The sequence below is a fragment of the Pelodiscus sinensis genome, chromosome 17, assembly GCF_049634645.1.
Source record: "Pelodiscus sinensis isolate JC-2024 chromosome 17, ASM4963464v1, whole genome shotgun sequence".
NCBI lineage: Eukaryota > Metazoa > Chordata > Testudines > Trionychidae > Pelodiscus > Pelodiscus sinensis.
Genome location: NC_134727.1, coordinates 34,263,021 through 34,287,724, shown reverse-complemented (window position 1 = coordinate 34,287,724; position 24,704 = coordinate 34,263,021). Strand labels below are relative to the sequence as shown.

Genomic DNA, 24,704 nt, shown 5'->3' with positions numbered 1-24,704 from the left:
AAGATCCCCCCATAGGGATAACGACTGCTTATGTTTTCTCCCAAATGCAGCGGGAACCTTTCATTTGTAGACGCAATAAAACAATAATCCAAAATTAGCTGTTTTTGCAGAAGAGCCATCTCCGTATCCCCATCTCCATGAAAGTGGTTTTCCGTGAGCATAAAGCCTCCTGCTTGGTTCCGACATTCGATCAATCCCTCCTGGCAGGAGACGCGATGATGGTCCCACCCACCCCCTCCAATCCAGTCAGAGTCTTACAGCTTTGGTCTCTGTTACACAGATTCTTCTTCCGCAGTGGCAACATTGAACACCCAGAAGACAAACTGTTCAATACGACCGTGGAGGTTTTGCCCTTCGACGTGAGTAATGGAGGATCGGGCTGGAGGTCGGGCGTAGGGAGCAGTGGAAGTTGTGGAGGGGGGAAATGTTTGCTAAGTGCATGTGATTTGTTGGCTGTGACGTGTCTGCTTGTTCTGCTAGTCTCAGACTTTGTTATTAATAAAGTTAGGGAGGTGCTGGGGGCCCCGCTGTGTTAGGCATTGCACAGAAACAGAGCCGCGGACACTCCCTGCATATAGTCTGAGTAGACGAGACCGACACCAGTGGGAGAAAAAGGTCAAACGCATAAGCAGAGTGATGGCAGCAATTTTCATGTTGTGTCCCAGGACTTCTACTGGGCGGTTGGTTGAGTTCAGAGGGGATAAGCCAGAGGTGAAAGGAAGCGGGTGCGTGGTGCTGGCCAGAGGGAAGGAGGGGCAAGTGTGGAATGAAGCTGACAGGACCGTGAACAGGGCCGGATTAAGACCTTTAGGGTGTGTCTAGACTACATACCTCCGTCGACGGAGGCATGTAGATTAGCCAGATCGGCAGAGGGAAATGATCGGGGCAGTCTGGACGCGCCGCACCGACAAAGAAGCCTTTCTTGATCGGCACAGGTATGCCTCGTGAAACCAGGTTTACCTGTGCCGATCAACAAAGGCTTCTTTGTCGGCGCGGCGCGTCCAGACTGCCCTGATCTGCCAACAAACAGCTGATCGGCAGAGCGGGGCAGCCATTTAAATTTAAATGAAGCCGCGATTATTTTAATCGCGGCTTCATTTCCCTCTGCCGATCTGGCTAATCTACATGCCTCCGTCGACGGAGGCATGTAGTCTAGACGTACCCTTAGAGGCCCTAGGCACTGAAAAGATTATGGAGCCCCCCACCTCCCCATATGTAATTCAAAATAAAAACACTACTATACCATCAAATCTTTTTTTTTTTTTTTTTTTTTTTGTGCCCCTGCTTTGCTGGTGTCCTAAGCACATGCTTAGTCTGCCTATTGGGTAATCCAGCCCTGACTGTGAAGGAGGGGTAGGGAGAGGGTTGGAGTAAACAGCCAATCAGGAAAGGGTAGAGAAAGTTCAGTAAAATTGTAGAAAGTTTCCTGAATGTCCAGTGGTCTCTGCTGTGGCTACTTGTGCAGCTGCTCTTACCACCTGGGGTCTCTGTCTCTGTTTCGCAGTTTTTCTCCACAACAACAAGACAAGGGGAGACGCTGCTGGGTTCTAGTGTCCCACCAGAGAAAAGCAGGGTCCCCTTTGCATGCTTCTGAGTTGGAGGGTGAGGTGCCCCTGCAGGGCCCCCATTTTGTGCTCCCCTACCTGCTTTGATTGCCTCTGCAGCTTCTCCTACCAACCTCTGGCTGGTCCTTGCTGTGGTTTGGCTTCCATCACATGGCAGCGTGGTGTTAGACATGTAACTTCTATACAGGTTAAATGTAGACAAGCACCTGCCATCCAAAACCAGTCAAATTCTAGCTGGGTGGAAGGGCAGGGCGATTCAGATTCCCAATTTGAACCACCCCATGAAGGTTTTGGTTCAAATTCAGATCAGAATCCACTAGGTGCTTACTTTCCAGGCCAGATGCCAACGGAATTTCGCAGAAATACCTGTTCTCCTGTGATTCTCTTGGATGAGAGGGATAGCTCAGTGGTTTGAGCATTGGCCTGTTAAACCCAGGGTTGTGAGTTCAATCCTTGTGGAGGCTAGTTAAGGATTTGGGGCAAAAGTTTGTCAGGGATGGTGCTTGGTCCTGCTGTGAAGGCAGCGGACTTGACTCAATGACCTTCAAGATCCCTTCCAGTTCTAGGAGATAGGCAATCTCCATTAATTTTAAATTGTTTTTTAAATTTTAATTTTAAGATCTCACTAGGCTCAGACCAGATTTTCTTGTCCTATCCCCAAGTGGTGGGAATCTAATCTTTCACTAAGAGCTTGTAAAACTTCTGTGCTGTCTAATCTGAACCCAAATCTGAGGCCTGGCTCATACATGAAGTCTTGGGGGGTAAACCAGATATGGCTGCTGCCTGCCCGTAAGACACAAGCCCATGGCCTGATGGTTTAATACCTACTCTCTGTGTTTTAATATATGATGCTTGTGCTTGAAAGGAAAGACCTTACAGCAAATCTGCATGTTGCAGCAGTGATTTCCTTTGAAAGCTGCAATGCTGTTTGCTTTCTGGCGGCCCTGGCTATTCAAGCTGTACCCACAGCAGGCTTCCTAAATTCATGCCACTGGCTTTCTGCAATGACTGTGTTTCCCCGCACAGAGTCTCCAGTCAGATAAGGAAGCCCTGCAGGAGGGAAGAGGGACAGCGTTCAAGTTCCACAGGACATCAGATGGCTACATACAGATAGGTAAATTACTGGTTCAAGGCAAAAGCAGACCTGCTGTTTGCTGATAATGCACCACTTTTGTTGATCTTCAGATGAATAAAACACCACTAAAAACCTTGCTTGCAAGTGATTTGTCTGGAAATGAGATTGAAAGTCAACCGTGTAGAACAAGTTAGGGGTTTTTTTTTTTTCTCCCCATGAGCCAAAATTTAGATGGGTTTTAATCCCAATTTTCCCCTGGGCTGGGCACTGTCTGTCTCTCATATAACAATATAGAAGGATGAAAGCTGATTCCCAGAGCAGAGAGAGAGGAACTGAACAGACCTAAGGGGAATGAACAAAGTTGCCTTTCAATTAATGCAAAATGCTGCTGTGGTGCATTCATTAGTAATTTCCAGCAAGTTTTCTCTCAGCAGCACCAGCAGTTTTCAGACACCTTATGCTAAGATCCTCTCTGCTGCTGTCTGGTTTTGAGGGAGCAAAGGCTTCACCATGAGGGAAAAATTACAGATGAGATTTTTTTTTTTTTTAATCGATTTTCTTTTTGCTGGCTCTGCTCTGTAGAGCAGGCAGAGGCAGAACTGTGGTCATCTGCATACATTGCTGTGGACACACCGATGAAATACACCACACAGGGAGAGCCTATGGTGGTAAAGTTCTCCACAGGAGCCGATGGCAGTAACGTTCTCCCATCGCACCTGGAAAGCTGAAGAAATCTCTGGAGACAGAGTTATCAGAATCCAGGCTCCAACTTGCCATTCGGAGTAGCCAGGGCTGTGTGGGGAATTTCTGTGCTGCTGTTTGCATTCACGCAGCCTTTGCCGCCCTACAGATGTAGTCAGGAAAATCAGGAGGCTAAATATTCTTCCTGCAGTGTTCTTTTCCCCTTGATTCTGTTTGCGTCCCAAGATTTTGATAAATGTTACCTTGTGAAACACTGACACCTACTGGCCATCTAGATTTCAGAACAGTTTTCTTTTTCAGAGGGGTAGAAGTTGGTTTTGTCTACACAAGCTCATTCGTCTCCAAGGCTACGTCTACACTGCAGGCTTCTTGCGCAAGAAGCTTTTTGTGGAAGAGATCTTCCGCAAAAACTTCTTGTGCAAGCCCGTATCCATGCTACAAAAGCGCATGTACTTTCGCACAAGAGAGCGTCCACACTGCATGGACACTCGAAAGAAAGCCAATTGCTATTCACAGAATAGCTTCCAGGGCACCTGTGCTTTTTTTGATTGGCTCTTGTGTAAAACCCCCATTGCCTGTCCACACACCTTTTTGTGCAAGAACTCTTGCACAAAAAGGAGTTATTCCTCGTAGACAGAGGAATACCTACACCACAGAAACCCCTCTGTTCTTTTATTTACTTTAAATTTACTTGTGCCAAAATACACTTGGAGGGATGGATGCTCTGTGGGTTTTTGCACAAAAACCCTGTTGTGTAGACCCTGGGGGAGGGACTTGAGCCCTTGACCCTGTCCAAGTGGGTGCCCTATCCCCTAGGCAACTTGGGAACCCACCACACCACCTTGCTGTGGGGAGGCCCTTTATCCTGCCTGCCTGGTCCTTCACCTGACCCTACCTGATACTGCCTCCCCCAAGTAAGGGTGCAAACCCGTGACCCTGTCCTCCCCAGGCACCCTAAGGTGCAACAGGACTAATAGTTTCTTTGGTTGTGAGGTCCTTTTTTATTTATTTATTTATTTATTTATTTAAGGCAATGCTATTCTGGGAAGGGCTTATATTTGACCTCACAATGCTCTGAGTTCATTTGAGAGGGGATCAGTCAGGTAGTTTGGTGTGTTTAGCGTGCACACAGCAATGTGCTTATCCAGTTGCTATGGACCAGTTCGGGGGTAGGCAACACTTAAACGTTGCAGCTGCTTAAAGAGTTAGAATGAAAGTTAAGGTCCTGTACAAACAACCCAAAGGCTTCCCGCCAAAGGTCTGGGTTTGGTGTTCTGTAAAACCTATTGGAAAACAAGACTGAAAATGAAACTACCTGATGCAGTGGTGGGGAGCCTTCAGGGACTGCGTGCTTAAGCAGTCTGCTCTTGGGAGGATACTCTACTCCAGACCCATCTGCTTTTCTCCTCCAGGCTCCTTTTCTAAGGGTGTTGCAGAAGGAGAAGTGGACCCTTCATTTGGGCCTCTGGAAGCCATCCGACTGGTCATCCAGACTGATTCTCCAGTGTGGATCATCTTGAGTGAGGTAACATGGTTTTCGGGCTTTAAAAAAAACCCCACAGTTCTTCCCAACAGCCTGGGACAGACAAACAACCCCCTTCTCACCCGAGAATTCGCCCAGCGCTGGAGGAGCAGATCTCTGGGTAAAAGGGGCAGGGGATTGTGAGTTCTCAGTAAGGGGAGAAGGGTGAGTGGCCATAAACGGTTAACCCTTTCATCCTGTTGTATCCAGAATGACTGGATGATCCTGCTCCCATGAAAGCTGAATGGAAAAGCTCACCTAGATGCCCATGGGGGCAAGATAGGCCCCCTAAGTGGCAATTCATTTGATATAGAAGTTTCTGATACAGAGATGAGCCTGTGGAGTTGTGTAAAAGGGACTGTTACTCTAGCAAGTGCTTTCCTGCCAGTGAAACCAGCTTTTTGTATCCTTTGGGGAAATAGCGCTTGCCCCTTACCGCTGGCCAGACAACTGAGAAGGGAGAAAACGGACTTTTACGAGGAATAAATAAGCATCCAGAGCATTTTTAAAACATTGAGTGTGTCCCTTCAAACCTCCCAGAGTTCTAACAGCTAGAGGGTCTGGGACAAGGGATTTGGCATTTATATCCTGCCTAAGGGGGCAAATGCCCCCAGAACAGTTCTGGTATTACTGCAAGATAGTGTCTGTCAGCCAGCAACCAAGAGAAAAAACCCATCCTGGGTCTAGCATTGGGGGGGAGGGGTAGTCCCTTCGTGGGTATCTTCTGTAAAACAAACTTCCCAGTTGCATCCCTGCTAGCGTGAGGATTCCCCAGAAGTTTTGTAACTAGGAAAGTGCCCAATGCTGAAGCGTTTTGCTTCCTTTCTCTTATTCTCCTCCCCCCCCCCCCTTCTATCTTTTCAGATTTTTCTGAAAAAAGCAGAATGAAATTCCCAGGACGAAGGGTTGGATGCACACAGCAGTTGCTCTTCCCTGACTCATCCTCTCCCTTCTCTTCCCGTCCCCCAGTCTGCCAACGGTGCAAACGTGTTGCATGCACAGCACCACCACCTGCTCCACGCCAGGAAGAAAAACCAATGTGGTCAACATGCACACATCCTGGCAAGCTCTGCAACAGACGACAGGGAGGGAAACCACCTCCACATGTGGGTGCTGGCCAGAATAGCACTAGTGCCTGCAAAGGCACATCTTGACTGCAGCTGAATTTGCAGGGGCAGGGCAGTTACACTGTCTGCTCTTGCTGTATAGAGACCAAGGGAAAATAATCCCAATGGATTTGGTTTTGTTCCCCGGGGCGAGGACCATACTTTTTTATCCTTGCAGGGGTATGGCTCCTGGGCTAGAGCAGTGGGATCACACGAATGCACAGTGCAGTTTGGCACACTGACTGAAGGATCTAACGAGCAGGCAGGCAAATATATCTTCAGCCCAGGAAAGAGCAGTCCTGGGTGTGGGAGCCTAGTAGTCCTACTGCCGAGCAGTGTAGGGGAGTGAGCCTTGGCAGTGTGCGCAGGGGGAGTGAGTTCTCACTAACTGTAAAGCTGGGGTGAGGTGTATTGCGGGAAACCGCCAGAGCCTAAATTGCTACAGTTCCCCTTGCCCCCGCAAAAGGCAGTTCTCCCAGGACCACCGCTGAAGATTAAGTGAGCAGGAAGATGGAGCGCCCCTCGTGGTCCAGGAGGGATCGTGGTTCTAGCAGAGGGGATTGCGTATAGCGGTATGGCAGGGAAAATAATAAACCACACTGTGCCTGCCAGGGTTGTACACGGCCCCTGAATTAAACTTACGCTGAAGGCTTCTGTGTCTTCATGCCTTGAGATTTTGAGTGCAAAATCCATCTTTGTAATAACTATTTCAGTTACTGGTTGATGTGAATTTTGGAAATAGTAGCCCTGTTCTAAAATGGTAGGGATTAGTGTAATTTTTCAGAGGTTTTCTGAAATCCCAATGTCTCTTCAGCTATACACTGGAATGCATTATACTACTTTAATGTGCTGTATTTTTTATTATTGGATACATTTGATTTTTCAAGTACATCTCTATATAAATATATATTAAAATGTGCACTGTAATAAAGTTTAATTAAATTTAAAACCCGGGCCTGTGTCTGCACTCGAGCTTCCACTTTCCACCAAGAGGCGCTTCATATTTCACTTGCCGTTTGTACACATTTGCTCAGCAATGCAAGCATTGAAGGGGGTTACACATTAGCCAAGGCAGCATTACGTGTGGCTGTGGTGCCAGTCCCAGAGGCCCTGCGACTGCAGGCAGGATACTGGAGTAGCCTAAGGGAATGGCCTGTATTCCAGCTCTGCCTAGATTAGGAAAAGAAATACTTGCTCAACTCGCTCCTTCATTGTAATATGTAACATGTTTTTTCCTACTACTGCCAAGGGACCTGGGGCCTGAAAACATCCGCAGTAGCCTTGAATCCAAGTACAAGGACTTAATTCCTTTATTAAACCAATGTAAGTTTCTGCTGAGTTAGGGGACAGCCTTTCTTTGACTGGCTTTTGCTTTTGAAGTATGGTAGCCAAAGGAGAAAATTGCTCCAGTGTTATGTGCCTCCTCTTCAAACCAGTCTAAGTTTGGGAAAGTAGTCCTTCACCCTTTCTGGCTATTTTCTGTGGCCACTCCCCAACTAGGCATGCAATGCATCCCTGCATAGCCCATGTGACTTACAGCAGACACCCTCTGCATGTTTCCCATTGCTTAGCTAAGTGCAGCAATAGTAAATGTCACATGAGGCAGCTTTGTAGCTCAGCAAAGGTAAACACCAGCAGGTGGATGAAAAATTGCCACAGGTATAAGTGCTGAGTACCTGATTAAGCCAACCCGCTAACAGTTAAAGTCTATGTCCGGCGGATCGGGTAGTTCTTGGTTTGGTCATGAAAATTCTGTCATGCTTCGAGTGTCCAATTTGACTGCTAGGAGCACTCAGCAGTGCCACAAGCAATTAGCAAACATGGGCCTGAAAGCTTTTAAAGTCGGCCTTATAAAAACAAATGTCCTAGAAACAGCTGGGCTAGACCTGCCTCACTCTGTGTATACTGTACCTGAATGAAGTACTGCTACCAGCTACACAGAAGAAACCGCTTGGAATTGCAACATTAAACAGAAGGGCTGTGTCCCTTTTTTGTAAAAGGGATGCAAATTAGACATCGCAATTGCAAATGAAACGGGGATTTAAATCCCCCCCACTTCATTAGCATAAAAATGGCTGCCGCTTTTTTCCGGCGCGGAGCTTTGCCGGAAAAAAGCGCCAGGCTAGATGCGGATCTTTTGGAAAATAATAAAGCCTTTTCCGAAAGATCCCTTATCCCTCATTTTAAGAGGGATAAGGGATCTTTCGGAAAAGGCTTTATTATTTTCCGAAAGATCCGCGTCTAGACTGGCGCTTTTTTCCGGCAAAGCTCCGCGCCGGAAAAAAGCGGCAGCCATTTTTATGCTAATGAAGTGGGGGGGATTTAAATCCCCGCTTCATTTGCAATTGCAATATGTCTAATTTGCATCCCTTTTTCGAAAAAGGGATGCAGTCTAGACACAGCCAAGCTGATTCTCCTGGCAAAATCCTTAGTTTCAGCTAGTGCATGGGGTGTAGAGGGGAGGGGTGGGAAAAGCATGTGCCAATAATATCTGTCCTTAGCTTCTCTAGCAAGCGTGTGCTTTTCTATTTGTATACACAGAACTTTTAGATGGAGACGAGAGAACCAAATAAGGGAAGTGTAATTTTGGGCTATTCATCACTTGTAACTAAGACTACAGCTACACTACCTTCAGTCGACTTGCTGAGGGAGGATGGGGGTCGATGAGAGAAACTCTCCTGTTGACTACCCCAGCCAAAAGGAATATGGGAAGAGTAATAGGGGGAGGGATAGCTCAGTGATTTGAGCATTGGCCTGCTAAACCCCAGGGCTGTGAGTTCAATCCTTGCAGAGGACATTTAGGGATTTGGGACAAAAATTTGTCAGGGAGGGTACTTGGTCCTGCTGTGAAGGCAGGGGACTGGACTCAATGACCTTTCAAGGTCCCTTCCAGTTTTAGGAGATAGGCAATCTCCAATTTAATTTAGCAAGGTCAACTGGAGAAAAAACTGGAGTTGATTTAGCAGGTCTTCACTAGACCCACTCAATCACCTGCCAGTGGATCAATGTCAGAGGATGATCCCCACAGTAGTGTAAATGTAGCCTAAAACTGTTTTCTGGTAAGTGTAACTTGCTGGGGTGAAGAGGGAAAGGAGGACAGAACCATTTTCTTCCTCTCCCCCCCACCCCAAATTGACACAGGAGACATACGAGTGAAGAAAAATTTGGAAGGGTTTTAGATCTCTTCAGCCATAGGGCACTTGTGCTTTCTAGCTCTATTTGGACCTGCTTTAGTGGGGAGATTCTCATCAGTTGGAAGAGTTGCAGGCAATGCTGAGGGGAGGGGTTAACTCAGAAGTCCCAGGTGCTGATTACCATGAGAAGAGCAGTTGCAATTGGCTTGGCATTTCCATTGTCCGCACAAAAGAATTGAGAGGCAGGAAGTGGATCAAAAGCCCAACTGTAGCCAAACCAATCAAAATCCACAGCACTTTGGCACTGAAGTACATTGGGGCCAATCTGTGCAAGGAGAAAAACACAATTAACTTGCCTGGCTCTTGAAAGAGAACAGCAACTGCCTTGACAGCAATGATTGGGCTACACCAAGCAGAGCTATTACAGAGCTTTGCAGACATCCAAGGGGTTAAAAGCTATTTATCGCCAGTTCTGTACAGCCGAGGAAGGCCTGTCACCGACAACAGTGAGATCACCAGTTTTCTATGTGTGGTTATGGCACTGTGGACACTGCAGGCTAGACTAGCCAGCTTCACAAGTGCTTGTGGGTGACAAGCTAGGATACACAAACTCCATACGCCATTATTTAACAAGAAACGTCTTTGTGCTATTGTTAGCCTGCTTAAATTGGGCGGGGGGGGGGGGGGGGAAGGGGAGGAGGAGAGTTTAACTGATAAGCATCACCTTGTCAGTTTCTGTTCTGGTTAGCTTGTCGGCCGGCTGCCTGCCCCATTCCTGGGAAGCCAGCTGCTGCCCTGCGGGGCTCTTCAGCTTCGAGCTTATAATGCAGACCCTGCAGCACAGCGTGGTATAGCCAGCTTCCTGGGAGCTGCAGGGGCACCCCTCACCATCCTTCCTTCCATAGTCCCACCCAGCCGGAGATTCCCAAAAACAGTTTACCACGTAGCCACTAGGGCTACATCTACATTGGCAAGATTTTGCACAAATACTTTTAATGCAAGAGTACTTTGCATCTACACAGGCATGTGCTTTTGCGCAAGAGATGTGTTTTTAGTGCAAAAGCATCCATGCCAGTGTAGACACAATCTTGTGCAAGAAAGCACCGATGGCCATTTTAGCCATCGGGTTTTCTTGCGCAAGAAATTCATGTTGCCTGTCTACACTGGCCTCTTGCACAAGAACAGTTGCAGAAAAGGGCTTATTCCTGAGCGGGAGCATCATAGTTCTTGCGCAAGAAGCACTGATTTCACACATTAGAACGTCAGTGTTCTTGCACAAGAACTCCCCGCCAGTGTAGACAGGCAGCATGTTTTTGCGCAAAAGCAGGTGCTTTTACCCAAAATCATGCCAATGTAGAGACAGCCTTGGATTCTTAGCAGTTACAGTTACTGTTTTTAACCCTTATTTAGATCCCTAGCTTAAATACCCTCCAGGTAGCATGGAATCTGTTAGAACCTGGCTTCTCAAACTACTGACCAGCAGCAGCGTCACTAAATTGCTTAGGGAGGCTGTGGACTCTCCATCACTGGAGATATTTAAGAGCAGGTTAGAGAGGCTTTTATCAGGGATGATCTAGACCAGGGGTGAGCAATAATTTTTTGCCAGGGGTCACTTTGGAAATTTTTGAAGGGGCCCCAAGACGCACAGGAAGGGGGGGGGGGGAAAATCACCAAGATATATCTGGGTTCCCCACCCCCAGACTTTGCCCCCACCCGACATTCCCCCTAAGTGCCCATGCCCCTGGCGTGGGAGGAGACTTCCCTCGCTCCCCTGCCCCTAGGTCAATTAGGGCCTGGGGACAGGGGAGCACATAGGGCAGGGGCAGAGCGGAGGAGGCTTCACGTGCTCCCCCACCACTGATCTAGACGGTGCTCGGTCCTGCCGTGAGGGCAGGGGACTGGACTTGATGACCTCACAATGTCCCTTCCAGTTCCAGTGTTCTATGATTCTAGAGCCAGCTGGTTACTATTATAGTTCAGCCTGCTGGAGTTAACCTGCACATGGGCGCTGGAGGCTATTAGTATTCCCAAGGGAAGATAGATGTAGGCTTCATATAGAGCAGGGTGGACAGTAACTTTTATGGGGGGGGAGGACTCCATGCATTTTGGTAAGTTGTCATGGGCTGGCTCTAGGCCCACAGAAGGGGCAGGACCTTGGGTGGAAGCAGGAGAGAGCGAGACTGGGACGGGGGTGTGTGTGCTGAGTTTGTGAGACCGCATACACTTTCTCTTCAAGACAGGGAAAGCTCTCAGCTCTGTTCTCTCCCCTCCCCTGCTCTTCAGAGATGCAAAGTAGTGGGGGAGAGGAAATGGAAGGGAGAAAAGCTGCTGCTGGAGAAATCAAACCGTGAACTGCCTCTTTAAGAGGCATTCGTCTCAGTCACTCCTCAGACTTCAGCCTGGAGCAACTCCGCTGTGTGTCCCGCTCTCTCTGACCCCTGCTCTGCAGAGAGGGGATCTGGGGGCAGGGTAGACCCTGACTTCAGCTCTCCCCTTCTCTCCCTGCTCTGCACAGCTAGCAGGAGGCTTCTGGGGAGGGGTGTCGGCACACTGCTGAACAGCAATGTCCGGCGAGTCACATCCTGCCAATACCTGCTTTACAGGAACTTTAGCTCCTCCCAGTGCTGTTGCCTGGGGGGGGGGGAAGGAGGGGGCAGCCTTGTGCTAAGGGGTAGGGATGCAAGCCCAGACCCTTCCTCTCAGTTGGAATGGGCCCAGGGCAGGATTGTTTTTGGGTGCTTTCACCAACACTATTTCATCCCTGGCTACTTACCTTCCCTGAGCAGACAGCGTGTACCCCTGGAAGTACCGGTACCGAGCATACAAATAGAGTAGCCCACAGACGGCAGCCACAGCTAGAAAACAGGAACCAAAATTATCAGCGCAGGGCACAGTGCCAAAAACTTCACAGCCAGAGCTGCAAAGCCAGACAAGGGCCTGAACCAATCACTCAAAATGGCAAAGTGACCACGAGACCTCTGACCGGCTGCTGATGGGGAGACGGGGCCATAAGGGTGAGCACCAAGGCAAGGGCTGGGGAGAAGAGGTGGTGTGGGAGCAGGACCTGGGGGGGGAACAGGAGTAGTGCAGGAGGGGGATGGTTTGGCGGAAGGGGCAGTGCGAGGAGGGAAGGAGTGGTAGGAAGCCTCCGCTGCCCTCTCTGGGAGAGGTAGCCGTGGCTTTTTCATCAGGCTAAAAGCCGTATTTCCGTACACCCTGCTCCTTTAAGAGAAATAAAATGAACTAGTATTCTAGTGCCGGAGGCCTGTAGAAACTACTGCAAGTCAGAGCCCAACGCACTAGGTACTGTATAGCTACTGGCCAAAGATGAGCTAACTTTAGCAGCCTGAGGAATGGAAAGAAGAATGGATTAGTTCACCTCTAAGCAGGGGTGGCCCGTCCACATAGGGTAACTAGGCAGTCGCCTAGGGCACCAAGTTAAATTGCATGGTTCGCCTAGGGCGCCAGCTGCTGGCAGCTAGTCTAGGGCCGCCCCTGCCTCTAAGAGCACTAATTAGCCAGGGAGCAATGCAGTCACTTAAATGGCTCCCTCAGCGCAAGGCTGGCATGTCAGATTAGCAGTATTACAATTCAGCTGCAAAAACCCACTGGCTGTGTCTAGACTGGCCGCTTGAATTTCCGCAAGAACACTGACGATCTCATGTAAGAAATCAGTGCTTCTTGTGGAAATACTATGCTGCTCCTGTTCGGGCAAAAGTCCTTTTGTGCAAAAGCTTTTGCACAAGAGGGCCAGTGTAGACAGCTCAGGTTTGTTTTGCGCAAAAAAGCCCCGATTGCGAAAATGGCGATCGGGGCTTTTTTGCGCAAAAGCGCGTCTAGATTGGCTACGGATGCTTTTGCGCAAAAAGTGCTTTTGCGGAAAAGCGTCCGTGCCAATCTAGACGCTCTTTTCCGCAAATGCTTTTAACGGAAAACTTTTCAGTTAAAAGCTTTTGCAGAAAATCATGCCAGTCTAGACGTAGCCACTGAGTTTCATTGAAGTCTCTTCTCTATCTCCCCTTTCTGCAAGCCAAAGCTGCACTTCCCTGAGCTCCAGGAGGGTGTTTGCTTCTAGCAATGAGGTGGCAATGGTTTGATGTAAGTGCCCGCAAAATGGAGTGTCGGCAGCTGAGTGGCCTTTTAATTATTCGTTTGATTTTTACCTTGTTGGAAGAAGAGTCCTGCCACCCATAGGACAGACAGAAAGATTGGAAAGTATTCTGAGCAGTTCACCCTAAGGAGAAGCAGAAACTATCAGTACAGAAAGCAAAATCCCGTATCAGCCCTCCCCCCTTCTCCTCCCCTCCGCCCAGGACAGTGCATTTAGCAATTCAGTTTCAAAAATATGTGACATGGAAAGGATCATGCTGTGGAATTATGGGCAATGTAACCAACCCATTTTTTCAGCATCGGGTGCACATGCAGCACCCTAGGGAAAAGCACCAGTAAATTGCTATTTGCGCGGCTTTCTGTCTTTTGAACACTCCAGCTCCGTTTGTTTGGTTTTTTACATGGCAAAAGACAAATGTTTTATGTAAGCAAGTATACAGGGAATCTTCTAAATGTGAAAAGTTCTGCAATTCCATGGACAACTCATCTAAAATGTCGCCAAAATATTCTCCTCTGGGGCAATGCCATATTTGAATCAGAAACAGGCATGCTGCGAATTTTGTAAAGTCAACACATTTAGCTAGAGAGAGGCGGATGGTTTCTCAGTAGGAAGTAATAAATCTGTGTTTTTTTAAGCCGTATGGAGCAGCTCACCCCTCTGAATCAATTTCCACAGAACTAACCTTCCCAAGGCAGCAATTATCACGGCTCCCCTCCCCCGCAAAAGATGCAACAGAGTTTCTCAACCTGGGATCTCCTCCCATGCACAAAATTAAACGGCGGCTGGTGGGCTGGAACTGACCATTGCATGTCAGGTCTGGTGTGTTTTAAACCAGCGGTTTGCAAACGACGGGGCGCGACCCAAGGCTGGGGGGTGGAATGTCGGGCCCTGGGTCTCGTTGCTGCAGGGGATCAGGTGACCAGTGGGGGGGCTAAGGCAGCTCCCTGCCTGTTCAGGCCCTGCAGACTGCTCTGTGCGCTAGAAGCGGCCGGCAGCAGGCCCAGCTCTTAGGCGGGGGTGGGGATTGTGCACAGAGCTCCCTGCACTGCCCCTGCCTCAAGCGCTAGCTCCACCCTCCCATTGGCTGGGAACCTGCTGCTGAGGGCAGCCTGGTCTGCGGTGCCAGGAGAGGCAGGAAGCTGCCTTCGCCCCCCCGCTGCACCGCTGACCGGGAGCTGCTCAGGGTAAGCACCACCTGCCACGGCCCTGACCCCCTCCCAAAGCCAGAGCCTCCCCTCCTACACATGAAAACTCCCTTCCTCAGCCCAACCCTGGAGCCCGCCCTCTAGTCAAATGATGTTGGGTCGCAGCATCCACAATTTCCTTCAACTGACTCAAGAGAAAAAAAAAAGTTTGAAAGCCACGGTCTGAAATGAACTCAAGTGTCGAATTTCTGCCAGTCCCCACATTTGCTGGGGGAGGAAATACAGCCGATCGGCTGTTCAAAACGTACTGCTGCAGTGAAACAGCCTCCTCCATGTGGACACAAGCAGCAGAACGCGGCTGACGTTCCTCCTCTCCCCTTTTGGAAAAAAAATGGAGGCTCATGGTCATGAGCAAGAACCTGTTTCCAAGGCCTTGTGTCTTTCCTCAGGAACAGCACTGAGTCAGCAGTCAGGGTGGGTACAGGGCCGGACTAAGGGGTGGGCTAGCCGGGCAGCTGCCCAGGGCACCAACATACAGGGGGCGCCCAGGGCGGGGGCCGTGTTAACCCCCGTAGCACTGGCCAGCAGCGCCTTTCCCCCCACAGCCGCAGGGCCCTGCACGGCCAGGCGCAGCCCGCTCTGGGCTGCGCGCCATCGGCAGTGGCCGGGCTGACTAGGCAGCGCATGCGACGTGCGTCCGCCCACGCACCCTGGGGGTGGGGCTATGCGTCCCAGGGCGCCAAAATGGCTTGGGCCAGCCCTGGGTGTGTGCACCTGCACTGACCCCTTCACTGGGCAGAGGTTAAAGAAACGCTGGTCTCGGGGCTCCTACAAATCCCTTCCCTGGCACCTCTTTGCTCCACAGTGTGAGTGGGAACACAGACTGGACAGAAGTAACTTAAGGAGCTGGCATTTAACAGGTCAGACTAAAAGTTTCTGTTAAGGGAAATGGCATGACCCCTTCAAAAGATGAGTCTGGGAGTGTAAATTCGTAACTTTTGCAGGACACCGGCAAATAGCTGTGGACGGAACCTGAATGGGAAGATCTGATCTGGCTCTTTCTAACCAGGAGTTCAAGGGAGGTTGGATGTACCATGTGGCTCGGACCTCTCGTTAAGCATAAACACCATGGGTAAGAGAGAAAAAAAAAATCTCTTACTGAGCTCTGAAGACTCTCTCAAATTCCGGTGGGCCTGCAGTACCCGGAGGGGAGACTTTGTACTTCCGCCTGGCGTAGATCACTTGCAGAGAAAAATAGGCTGGAAGAAAACAACAGAAGAGGTAATGTTGCCAGCCTTCCATTGTGGATTACTCAATACACTAGTCCCTGCATTATCTGGTTTGGAAAGAATGGCGTTCTAAAATAGCCAACTTACTTATAGATTTTCATTCCAAAGTCTATGAAAATCAGATACAATTCATGGGTGGACTAAATAAATACCCTATTTATTTTATGTATGTGCTCTGTATTCATGTCTGATTAACAGACTGTAGGGCACAGGCAATTTAGACTCTGACTTGTGCTTTGCATAGCAAGCACACACGCAGCTAGCAGCGATAAGGGACACAGTAGTGTATACATCATAAGCTAAAGTTAGACACGGTCCAAGCTGCACACTGCCCCATAGCAATGCAGGACTGTTAGCCCCTCGAGTTCAAAAATCACAAGTCAGAAACCCAAAAATTGTGACATGAAAAGAGATCTCAATATTTTGGGGGCAAAAATATTCGAGTGGCGTCCAACCTTCTGGTTAACTCCCTGACCACGCTTGGCATGTGTGGCGTGATTATAGAGGGAAAATTCAACCTTAAGTGCATACGAATAATCATAATAATTAATAGCCTAGTTCTTATATAGCACTTTTGATCAGCAGCTCTCAAAGCACTTTACAGAGTGAAGTATTATCATATTCCCATTTTACAGATGGGCAAACCGAGGCAGGGCTAGTTCATTGCCCAAGGTCTTGCAGCAGGGCCATGACAGAGCTGGAAGTAGAACTCAGATCTATTGAGTTCCCAGTCCAGTGCTCTTCCACGAGCCCACACGTCCTCTTACTCCAGCACCTCTGTGCTCCTGCTTCTCACAACTCACTTTCCCCAAACCTGGGCTGCTCTGGGCACGTAGCCCCATTAAACCTGCCAGACAGGTGAGGCTCCAAGAGCTGAGCTTTGGGAAAGGAAGGAAAAACATAGCCCTGCTCCGGTCCTGACCCACTCCGGCTGACCAACTGGTGCCTGGCTGCTGAAGGGGGAACAGTGGGCAGCTCTGGTCCAATTGCTGAGCTGTACGTGTTTGCTGGCAAAATCAGAGCACACCAAACCTTTGATAACATTGTGAGGACTGGTGACATCGGTTCTCAAGCCCTACAAAATAGGAGCTGTGTAGGACAACAGCAAAGAACAGGAATCCAAGGGCCCTGTTAAAACCCCACCTCTTCCTTTTGTCCAGTGCAACCAGGGAGGCAGCATCTGAAGCCTGTGCAGTAGCCAGCAGATGCATAAGAAGGTACCTGAAAGAGACAGGGCTCAAGATCCAGGCAAAAGGACACTGAGGCTGCCAGACCTGGAGCCAAATGTGATCAGCCAGCCTCAGGGTACGTCTAGACTACATGCCTCTGTCGCCAGAGGCATGTAGATTAGGCTACCAGACACAGGAAAATGAAGCAGCGATTTAAATAATCGCCGCTTCATTTAAATTTACATGGCTGCCGCGCTGAGCCGACAAACAGCTGATCAGCTGTTTGTCAGCTCAGTGCGATAGTCTGGATGCGCGGGTGGCGACAACAAAGGTATTTGTCAAGCACCCAGGTATCCCTCCTGGGATGAGGTTTACCTGGGTGGTCGACAAATGCCTTTGATGTCGCCACCCGCGCGTCCAGACTATCGCGCTGAGCCGACAAACGGCTGATCAGCTGTTTGTCGGCTCAGCGCGGCAGCCATGTAAATTTAAATGAAGCGGCGATTATTTAAATCGCTGCTTCATTTTCCTGTGTCTGGTAGCCTAATCTACATGCCTCTGGCGACAGAGGCATGTGGTCTAGACGTACCCATAGTGTACAGACCCATGTCCTGCCCTGGAGGGTTGTTGGGTTCGTTTGTTTTTTTGAAGTTTTTGCAATAAGATGTAGAAGCCTGAGTCTCTTTAAACTGCATGTTGCCAAATCCAATGCTGTGCCTTGCAAGGATGGGTGCTGACGGCTCATGCGAAGCCCGCACCCGGTTGCATACGGCAGGGGCCAGTCTCCAGGGGCAGAGGCAGCTGTTTTGCAGAAACGCGTAATCTTAGGAGGCACAGTCATCGGCAAAGCTCGCGCCAGATGCAAAGGAAATAAAGTCCGTTTGGAAAAGCAAAACCTTGTGGGCCTGCAAGTTGCTCCATGCAGCTTCCTGCAGTGCACATATGGAAGGGAAGTTAGGAATGACCCTTCCTTCCCGACCCGGTCTTCACTGCCCCAAGGACTGCATTTAGTGACCTCACAGAAGAGGAAAGCTACAGCCCTGAGCCACTGCCCCTACAATCTGGTGCAGACAAGTGACTACCAGGACAAGAAGTCAGCTAAAAATGTTGCAAGAGCAACACAGGTGGGCATAGCCCTGCACGGATACTAAGAATGTAGGATACGTTGCCTTACCAGCATGCTTATCAGAAAAACTGGTTAGCCAGTGCCTAGCCAAGCTAGAGCTGGGGAGGTGCTGCTCCAGTGGCCCTCCACCCGCGGCATGATGTGATGGGCCAGTTAAACTATAGGTTAACATTTTAACCAGGTTTTTACATCCCGAGTGGATGCAAAATTGGTAGCGATAGCCACAAAAACAAGCCATGGATATCTGCAAATCTGCAGGGTTCTAGACACAAAATTGGTATCTACACCCGCCTCCATAGATGCCAAAACAAGCCACAAAGTGGATATTCGGGAATTTGCAGGGCTTAAGGGACAGAAATCAGTTCAGAGGAGAAAGATCTTACAACTGAGTGGGTCTCATATTCCATACAGTGGAGGAGGGTGATACAGACACTCAGAGGAAAGAACCCCGATACTAGGGATTTAAATACTCTGAGGCTATGTCTACACTGGCGGCTTCTTGCACAAGAACAGGTGTTCTTGCGCAAAAACTTGCCGAGTGTCTACGCTGCACGTGCGTTCTTGCGCAAGTAAATTTACAGTCTAGTGTCGGAAAACAGGGCTTCTTCTGGAAGAGTTATTCCTCTCCCCACGAGGAATAAGCCCACTTGCACAAGTGGGCAGTGTAGACAGGCAACATGAATTTCTTGTGCAAGAAACCCCTATGGCTAAAATGGCCATCAGAGCTTTCTTGCACAAGAGAGCATCCACACTACCATAGATGCTCTTGCGCAAAAGCACATGCCAGTGTAGACGTGCTCGTGTGGAAGACTTTTTGCGCAAGAACTCTTCCGCAAAACAGTTCTTGCGCAAGAAGCTGCCAGTATAGACGTAGCCTGATTTATAATGCAAACTTAACAAATATTTAATTACTATTTTAAAAAAAAACAACACAAATTTCCCTGCCTAATCTTTGATATGTTCAGCACATTTCTTCATATTAATCAGAATTTAAATGTAAATTTAGAAATGGGGTGGGGTAACTTACATAACAGCTAGAACCTAGTGACTTAGCAAAAGCCCCAGCATCTCTTGGTGCTATGATAAACGTCCCAGCTGTACCTTCCCGTTGCAGAGTTCAGTAAAACCCAGAGAAAAGAGCCAGCGGGGAGATAAGATGCAAACTTCACAGTTCTGCGCTATCTACAGGATACGTGGGGAGCCTTTCAAAAGCAAGATCTGATCAGATGTTAATTCCTGTCACCTCTTCTGCACGTCAGCAAAACATCTCCCTAATAAATGCTTTTTTTTTTTCCCTTTCCATTTTTGTCATCCTTAAGACACACCTCGAAAAAGTGCAGGCTGATTTATGCGGCACACGCTAGTGATCATAGTGCTGAATTTTGGGCATAGCACTGAGCCCATCAAGCATCACTGAATATTCTTAATCCGGTCCCATGAACAGGCAGTACATGCTATTCATTTAATTGCACACATGTGTTACTGCACATGTTTTTAGCCTTCTAACCTGCTACAAGCTGACTTGCCCGTGGACACCCTTGACCAGCAAAACCCTTGAGAATCATGGGGATGTGAAATACATGCATAGTGCAAGAATGAAAGCTTGCTTAGACTGAGGCCTTACAAACCCCCCCTCCCCAAGCTTTGCTCTACCCACGTTCAAAACTCTTCCTCAGAAGTGCCTCCTAGAAAGAAGCCAACTGAATCTGTTCAGACTGCGGTTTTGTCCGTAGAGCCTCTTAGGACAACACAATGTTATACTGCTGCAAGGGAGCAAAAGCAAACGGAAGCCTCGTGTGTTTTCAGGACAGGATATTTGGGTGTATTTTCTGAACACCGAGCTTCCACTATTGTTCCACTGTGATTAAGTGTATTAATATCTTACTGTCAGCCAAGCCACCTTAATTCAATCTCGTCTCATCAGCTTCAGAAATGCCAGGAGAAAGGTGTCTGTCCACAACAACGCCATCCCTGTTTCTCTTCCTCAAGTCCCCAAATAACTGAATCTTACTTTTAATTGTATAACTCAGGGATGGGAAAGCTTTGTGGCCAGAGGGTCATGTTGAAGTTCAATTGTGTGGAGGGCTGGCTAGGGAAGGAGGTGCCTCTCAAAAAAGTCAGACACGGCCTGCCCCCACATCTGACTTCCTAAACCCCCTTGGAACTCTTGGCTCCTCTCCAACACACCTGCCCCACAACCCTTTGTCCCTGACCAACCCTCCCTTCTCCAATCCCTCATTCAACCCCCCTTTCCCCGCTCCCTGCCTCCCGACTGTACTGCTCAGAACACCAGGGCTGGTGGCAAAGCAGCTGCGCTGTCCAGCCAAAGCTCACAACTAGGGATGCAAATGGTTAACTGGCAAGGCTCACCGTCCCAGTTAACTGGAAAGGGACCAGAGCAGCTTCTATCTGTGATGGGCCCAGCCCAGCCCCTCCGCTGCAAGTTTCAGGCTGGCTCCCTGGGAGCAGCAGGTCCAACAAGGGCTGCCAGCCCCACTCCTGGGGAGCTGGCTGCAAAGTCCGCAGCAAAACCTCCTCCCCAGGAGCAGATCTGGCAATAGCAGGGAGCCTTTGCTGCAGGCTCGGCAGTATAAAGCAGGGATGTTAAATAGCGGTTAGACGACTAGTTGAGTAACCTCATGAATTCTTATCGGTTAGTCGACTATTCTGTAGTGCCTGGTGGCGGGGCTGGCAGCCAGTGCACTCCAGCCCCACTCCCAAGGAGTCCCCTGCCACTCAGTGTGGGGTGCCAGGTGGGAGCTGGTCCATTGACCCAGCCCAGAGTGGACCCCGTGGTAAGTAAATCTAAGCTGGCTCAGATTGCTAGAGCTATTTTTAACAAGAGGTTACGCAGAGGTTTTCCAGGATACATCAACTCACTGATGGTAATTGTCTATTTTTTTTTTAACAGGCTACATAAAAATCACTAGCAAGGTCAGTGCAAATTAAAGTTTCGTACAGACAAAATGGGAAAATAAACAATTTTTCAGGAACACGGTGCTGAAATACTTTTGTATTTTTAGGTCTGCTTTTGTAAGCAAGTAATTTTTAAATGAGGTTTAATGTAGGGGTGTGCAAGACAAATCAGACTGCGAACGGAGTACAGTAGTCTAGAAAGGTTGAGAACCCCTGTCCTAGTGAGACAGAGTAGTGATAGAAATGTAGCCGTGTTAGTCTGGTGTAGCTGAAACAAAATACAGGACTATGTAGCACTTTAAAGACTAACAAGATGGTTTACAGGCAGTCCCCGGGTTACGTACAAGATAGGGACTGTAGGTTTGTTCTTAAGTTGAATCTGTATGTAAGTTGGAACTGGCGTCCAGATTCAGCCACTGCTGAAACTGACCGCCAGTTCTGACTTACATACAGAATCAACTTAAGAACCCCAAGCGTCCCCAAGTCAGCTGCTGCTGAAACCGATCAGCAGCTGATTCCAGGAAGCCCGGGGCAGAGCAACTCTGCCTCGGGCTTCCTGTAGTCAGCGCTGGTCAGTTTCAGCAGCGGCTAAATCAGGACGCCTGAGGCAGAGCAGCTGGGGTGCTGCTGGGTTGCTCCAGTAGCGCCGCTCCTCGGAGCTACTGGAACAACCCAGCAGCACCCCATCTGCTCTGCCCCAGGCGTCCTGATTCAGCCGCTGCTGAAACTGACCAGCAGCGGCTGAATCAGGACCAGAGCAGCTGGGGTGCTGCTGGGTTGGACCAGTAGCGCCCAGAGCGGCGCTGCGGGACCAACCGGCAGCACCCCAACTGCTCTGCCACAGGCATCCGAAGAAAAGCCTAGTCTGCTGGGGGGGGGGGGGGCATACTAGCTGCGCCCTCCCCCCCCCCCACTCCAGCAGACCAGGAAGACACGGGCGGCGGACCGAGACGCACCGCAGTCTCGCCGCCTGGGTCCTCCGCGGCTTTGCTCCCCGTCTCCCTGGTCTGCTGGAGACCAGCAGACCAGGGAGACGGGGAGCAAAGCCTCTGAGGACGCCGGCAGTGGGACAGCCGCAGGGCGTCTGGGCTGTCCCGCTGCTGGCTTCCCCCGCGGCTTTGCAAAGCCTCGGGGAAGCCGGCAGCGGAGCAGTCCAGGCGCGCCTGGGGTGCCCCACTGCCCGAGCCCCCCCGCCGCTTTGCAAAGCCGCGGGGAAGCCGGCAGCGGAGCAGTCCAGGCGCGCCTGGGCTGCCTCGCTGCCCGAGCCCCCCCCTCCCCGGCTGCCCCGCCGCCGGCTTCCCTGCGGCTTTGCAAAGCTGCGGGGGGGGGGGGGGGGCTCGGGCAGCGTGGCTGCCCCGCTGCCCGAGCCCCTCCGTGGCTTTGCTCTGCGTCTTCCTGGTCTGCAGACCAGGGAGATGCAGAGAAAGCCCCAGAGTACACGGGCGGCAGGACCGCGAGGTCCCGCAGTCCGTGTACTCTGGGACAGCCCCGTTCGTAACTGCGGATCCGACATAAGTCGGATCCGCGTAAGTCGGGGACTGCCTGTATTAGATGATGAGCTTTCATGGGCCAGACCCACTTCCTCAGATCAAATAGTGGAAGAAAATAGTCACAACCATATATACCAAAGGATACAATTAAAAAAAATGAACACATATGAAAAGGACAAATCACATTTCAGAACAGGAGAGGGATGCGGGGGGGGGGGGGGGGGGGGTTAGGAAGGAAGGTAAGTGTCTGTGAATTGATGATATTAGAGGTGGGGAGAGTGGGATGTCTGTGAGCTAATGGTATTAGAGGTGATAATTGGGGAAGCTATCTTGGTAATGGGTAAGATAGTTTGAACAAACACACTTACCTTCCTTCACCCCCCCCCCCCCCCCGCATCCCCCTCCTGTTCTGCAATGTGATTTGTCCTTTTCATATGTGTTCGTTTTTTTTAATTGTATCCTTTGGTATATATGGTTGCGACTATTTTCTTCCACTATTTGATCTGAGGAAGTGGGTCTGGCCCATGAAAGCTCATCATCTAATAAACCATCTTGTTAGTCTTTAAAGTGCTACATTGTCCTGCATTTTGCTTCAGCTACCGCAGACTAACACGGCTACATTTCTATCACTATTGGCTTTTTTGTTACACTGACTTTCAGCTCATCTTATTTATCATCCACTATTAATATATTTAATAGCTTTAAATCGCAGTCTGGAAACAGAATGCCTAATACAGAGAATGTAGCACGCAATATATTTACGTTGCTCACAAAGCAATAGGTCTGTATGTTAAATTACAACGTTCATCGGTGCCACAGATAGTTTACAGGAACACGCGTTTGAACACATAGCTTTCACAGCTACATCTGCAAGTAATAGAAAAGTTTCCTTAACGCGCTATTATCCCCGGACTTTAGGTAACATTGTGACAACTCCTTTAATTTTAAAATTAGCAATTATTTTTTAACTCAAACATGGAGAATATTCACCCAGTAACACCAGTTTTTCCATTAAAAACTTTCTTTCATTTCTGTAGCTCCGAGGAGGTGTGAGGTCTGCAAATTATTTGTTCTTTGCAACTCAAAGGCCACAGTGGTGAGCATTTTCATGCCAACAGCCCCCAAACAATTTGCATTTTGTATCACCCTGGAGAAAAGCAACCTTTCATCCCACATTGTGTGTTAACCCCTACCGCACCCAAGCATGCAGTGACTGGACTACCCAGCCTTAGGCTAATATACGGGGGGGGGGGGGGGGGGGGGGGGGAGTGCTGAGGGGGGATGCTGGGATAATTTTTATAGTGGGGGCGCTGAGTACCATTCCCTGAAATCTGTGCTCTTGGGCAGCTGCTTAGTCCAAGGCCACCCAGAGAATCAGCAGAGCACCCACCGCTGGGTGTTCTGTTTCTACTGATGGTGCACATTCGCACATGCCTGTGGTGCATATAAAAATTATTCTGCACATGGAAAGAAAATATTAAAAGCACATCGGTGCTAAGAATCACTGAACTAAACTGTTAAGCCCCGTATATAAAGGGAATCTCTCCAAGGCAGGGGTGGGGCAGCAGCCTATTTCCAGCACCCCTGACTGCATAGGATGGCAGGGACGGGCCCCTTACCTTGTTCCAAGACCCCCAGCAGGGTCACAGCAGCGAGCAGCGCGATCTGATCCAGCATGTTGGCTCCTAGGGGCGCTGGAACGAAAGACCCGTCCCAAGTGCAGGTAGGCGAGGGACTGCGGACCCAACCCAGCCGGCCGCCGCTTACTGCTCCGCGCTCAGCCTGTGCTTCCTCCGCCCGGCACGGGTTAACCCCTTGCGCGCTGCAGGGCTAGCAGCAGCCAGCAGGCAGGGAAAGTGCCGGGTCGCTGCAGCCGTGGCCAGCCCCCCTAGGGAGCGAGTTTACGAGTGTGTGGTGGGGAGGAGGCGGCGGCAACCTCAGCCCAGGGGGAAGCTAACGCGGGAACGGGTCGTTTTTCCTTTCCACAAAGGTCTGCAGCCCAGCGGGGCGGGTTTGGGTTTTTAAAGACAAAAGCTGCGCGCTAAAGGCTGGGGTGTTATTGTCAAGCAGCTGGGAACACTTACGGGCCAGCCCTAGGAGAGGCCAAGTTCCAGGCTGCAAAGGCACCATGCATAGGCGGCGCAGCTGTTATTCTTCTCCTCGACAGGGTCCAGCTTAATTCCACATTCTCTTTATTTTTGCCCTGGCCAAGTTTGCATAGCCGAGGGGTGACTGGGGCAGTTGGAACAGGAGGCTATTCTCAGAACAGACTGAGGCTACATCCATCCACACTGCACACGTGTTCTTGTGCAAGTAAATTTACAGTAAGGGGTCGGAACAGAGGGCTTCTTCCA

The 24,704-nt window shown here is 49.7% G+C and overlaps 2 protein-coding genes and 1 long non-coding RNA gene across 7 annotated transcripts in view; 2 read left to right on the top strand and 1 right to left on the bottom strand.

Annotated features, from left to right (window-relative positions):
• The window catches only part of MGAT4B (alpha-1,3-mannosyl-glycoprotein 4-beta-N-acetylglucosaminyltransferase B), a 119,903-nt gene extending 112,984 nt beyond the window's left edge, over nucleotides 1-6,919 (top strand). For 3 of the 4 annotated variants that reach the window (XM_025179019.2, XM_075900521.1, XM_075900520.1), the window contains exons 12-15: nucleotides 281-359; nucleotides 2,592-2,679; nucleotides 4,755-4,867; nucleotides 5,729-6,919. In XM_025179019.2, the coding sequence (XP_025034804.2) occupies nucleotides 281-359; nucleotides 2,592-2,679; nucleotides 4,755-4,867; nucleotides 5,729-5,752 (304 nt within the window). In that variant the 3' untranslated portion in view covers nucleotides 5,753-6,919. The remainder of the gene's footprint in view (nucleotides 1-280; nucleotides 360-2,591; nucleotides 2,680-4,754; nucleotides 4,868-5,728) is intronic. The other variant, XM_075900519.1, reaches the window with a different exon arrangement.
• LOC102457340 (leukotriene C4 synthase) lies at nucleotides 6,808-24,354 on the bottom strand. Its single transcript, XM_025179020.2, has 6 exons — nucleotides 23,970-24,354; nucleotides 15,520-15,619; nucleotides 13,268-13,338; nucleotides 11,878-11,959; nucleotides 9,286-9,429; nucleotides 6,808-7,140 (listed from the first exon to the last, which is right to left on the bottom strand). The coding sequence occupies exons 1-6, from the start codon at nucleotides 24,025-24,027 to the stop codon at nucleotides 7,026-7,028; spliced, it is 570 nt and encodes a 189-aa protein (XP_025034805.2). The 5' UTR covers nucleotides 24,028-24,354; the 3' UTR covers nucleotides 6,808-7,025.
• On the top strand, nucleotides 10,856-19,187 carry LOC112543872 (uncharacterized). Of its 2 annotated transcripts, XR_012896388.1 has the most exons (4): nucleotides 10,856-11,212; nucleotides 11,891-12,118; nucleotides 15,365-15,492; nucleotides 19,059-19,187. It is a non-coding gene; the product is annotated as an uncharacterized LOC112543872 (long non-coding RNA). The 2 variants fall into 2 exon arrangements; XR_003087150.2 differs by lacking the exon at nucleotides 19,059-19,187 and having other exon boundaries at nucleotides 15,365-15,513.
• Nucleotides 24,355-24,704: the final 350 nt, after the last annotated feature.

What these genes read in the sequence shown, in the direction of transcription:
- LOC102457340 (XM_025179020.2), bottom strand. Translation starts at nt 24,027, where the DNA reads ATGCTGGATCAGATCGCGCTGCTCGCTGCTGTGACCCTGCTGGGGGTC. An exon ending in GCTGGGGGTCTTGGAACAAG is followed by an intron (nt 15,620 to 23,969) that starts GTAAGGGGCCCG and finishes GTTTTCTTCCAG; the next exon opens with CCTATTTTTCTCTGCAAGTG. An exon ending in AGGACTCTTCTTCCAACAAG is followed by an intron (nt 11,960 to 13,267) that starts GTAAAAATCAAA and finishes CCTGTTTTCTAG; the next exon opens with CTGTGGCTGCCGTCTGTGGG.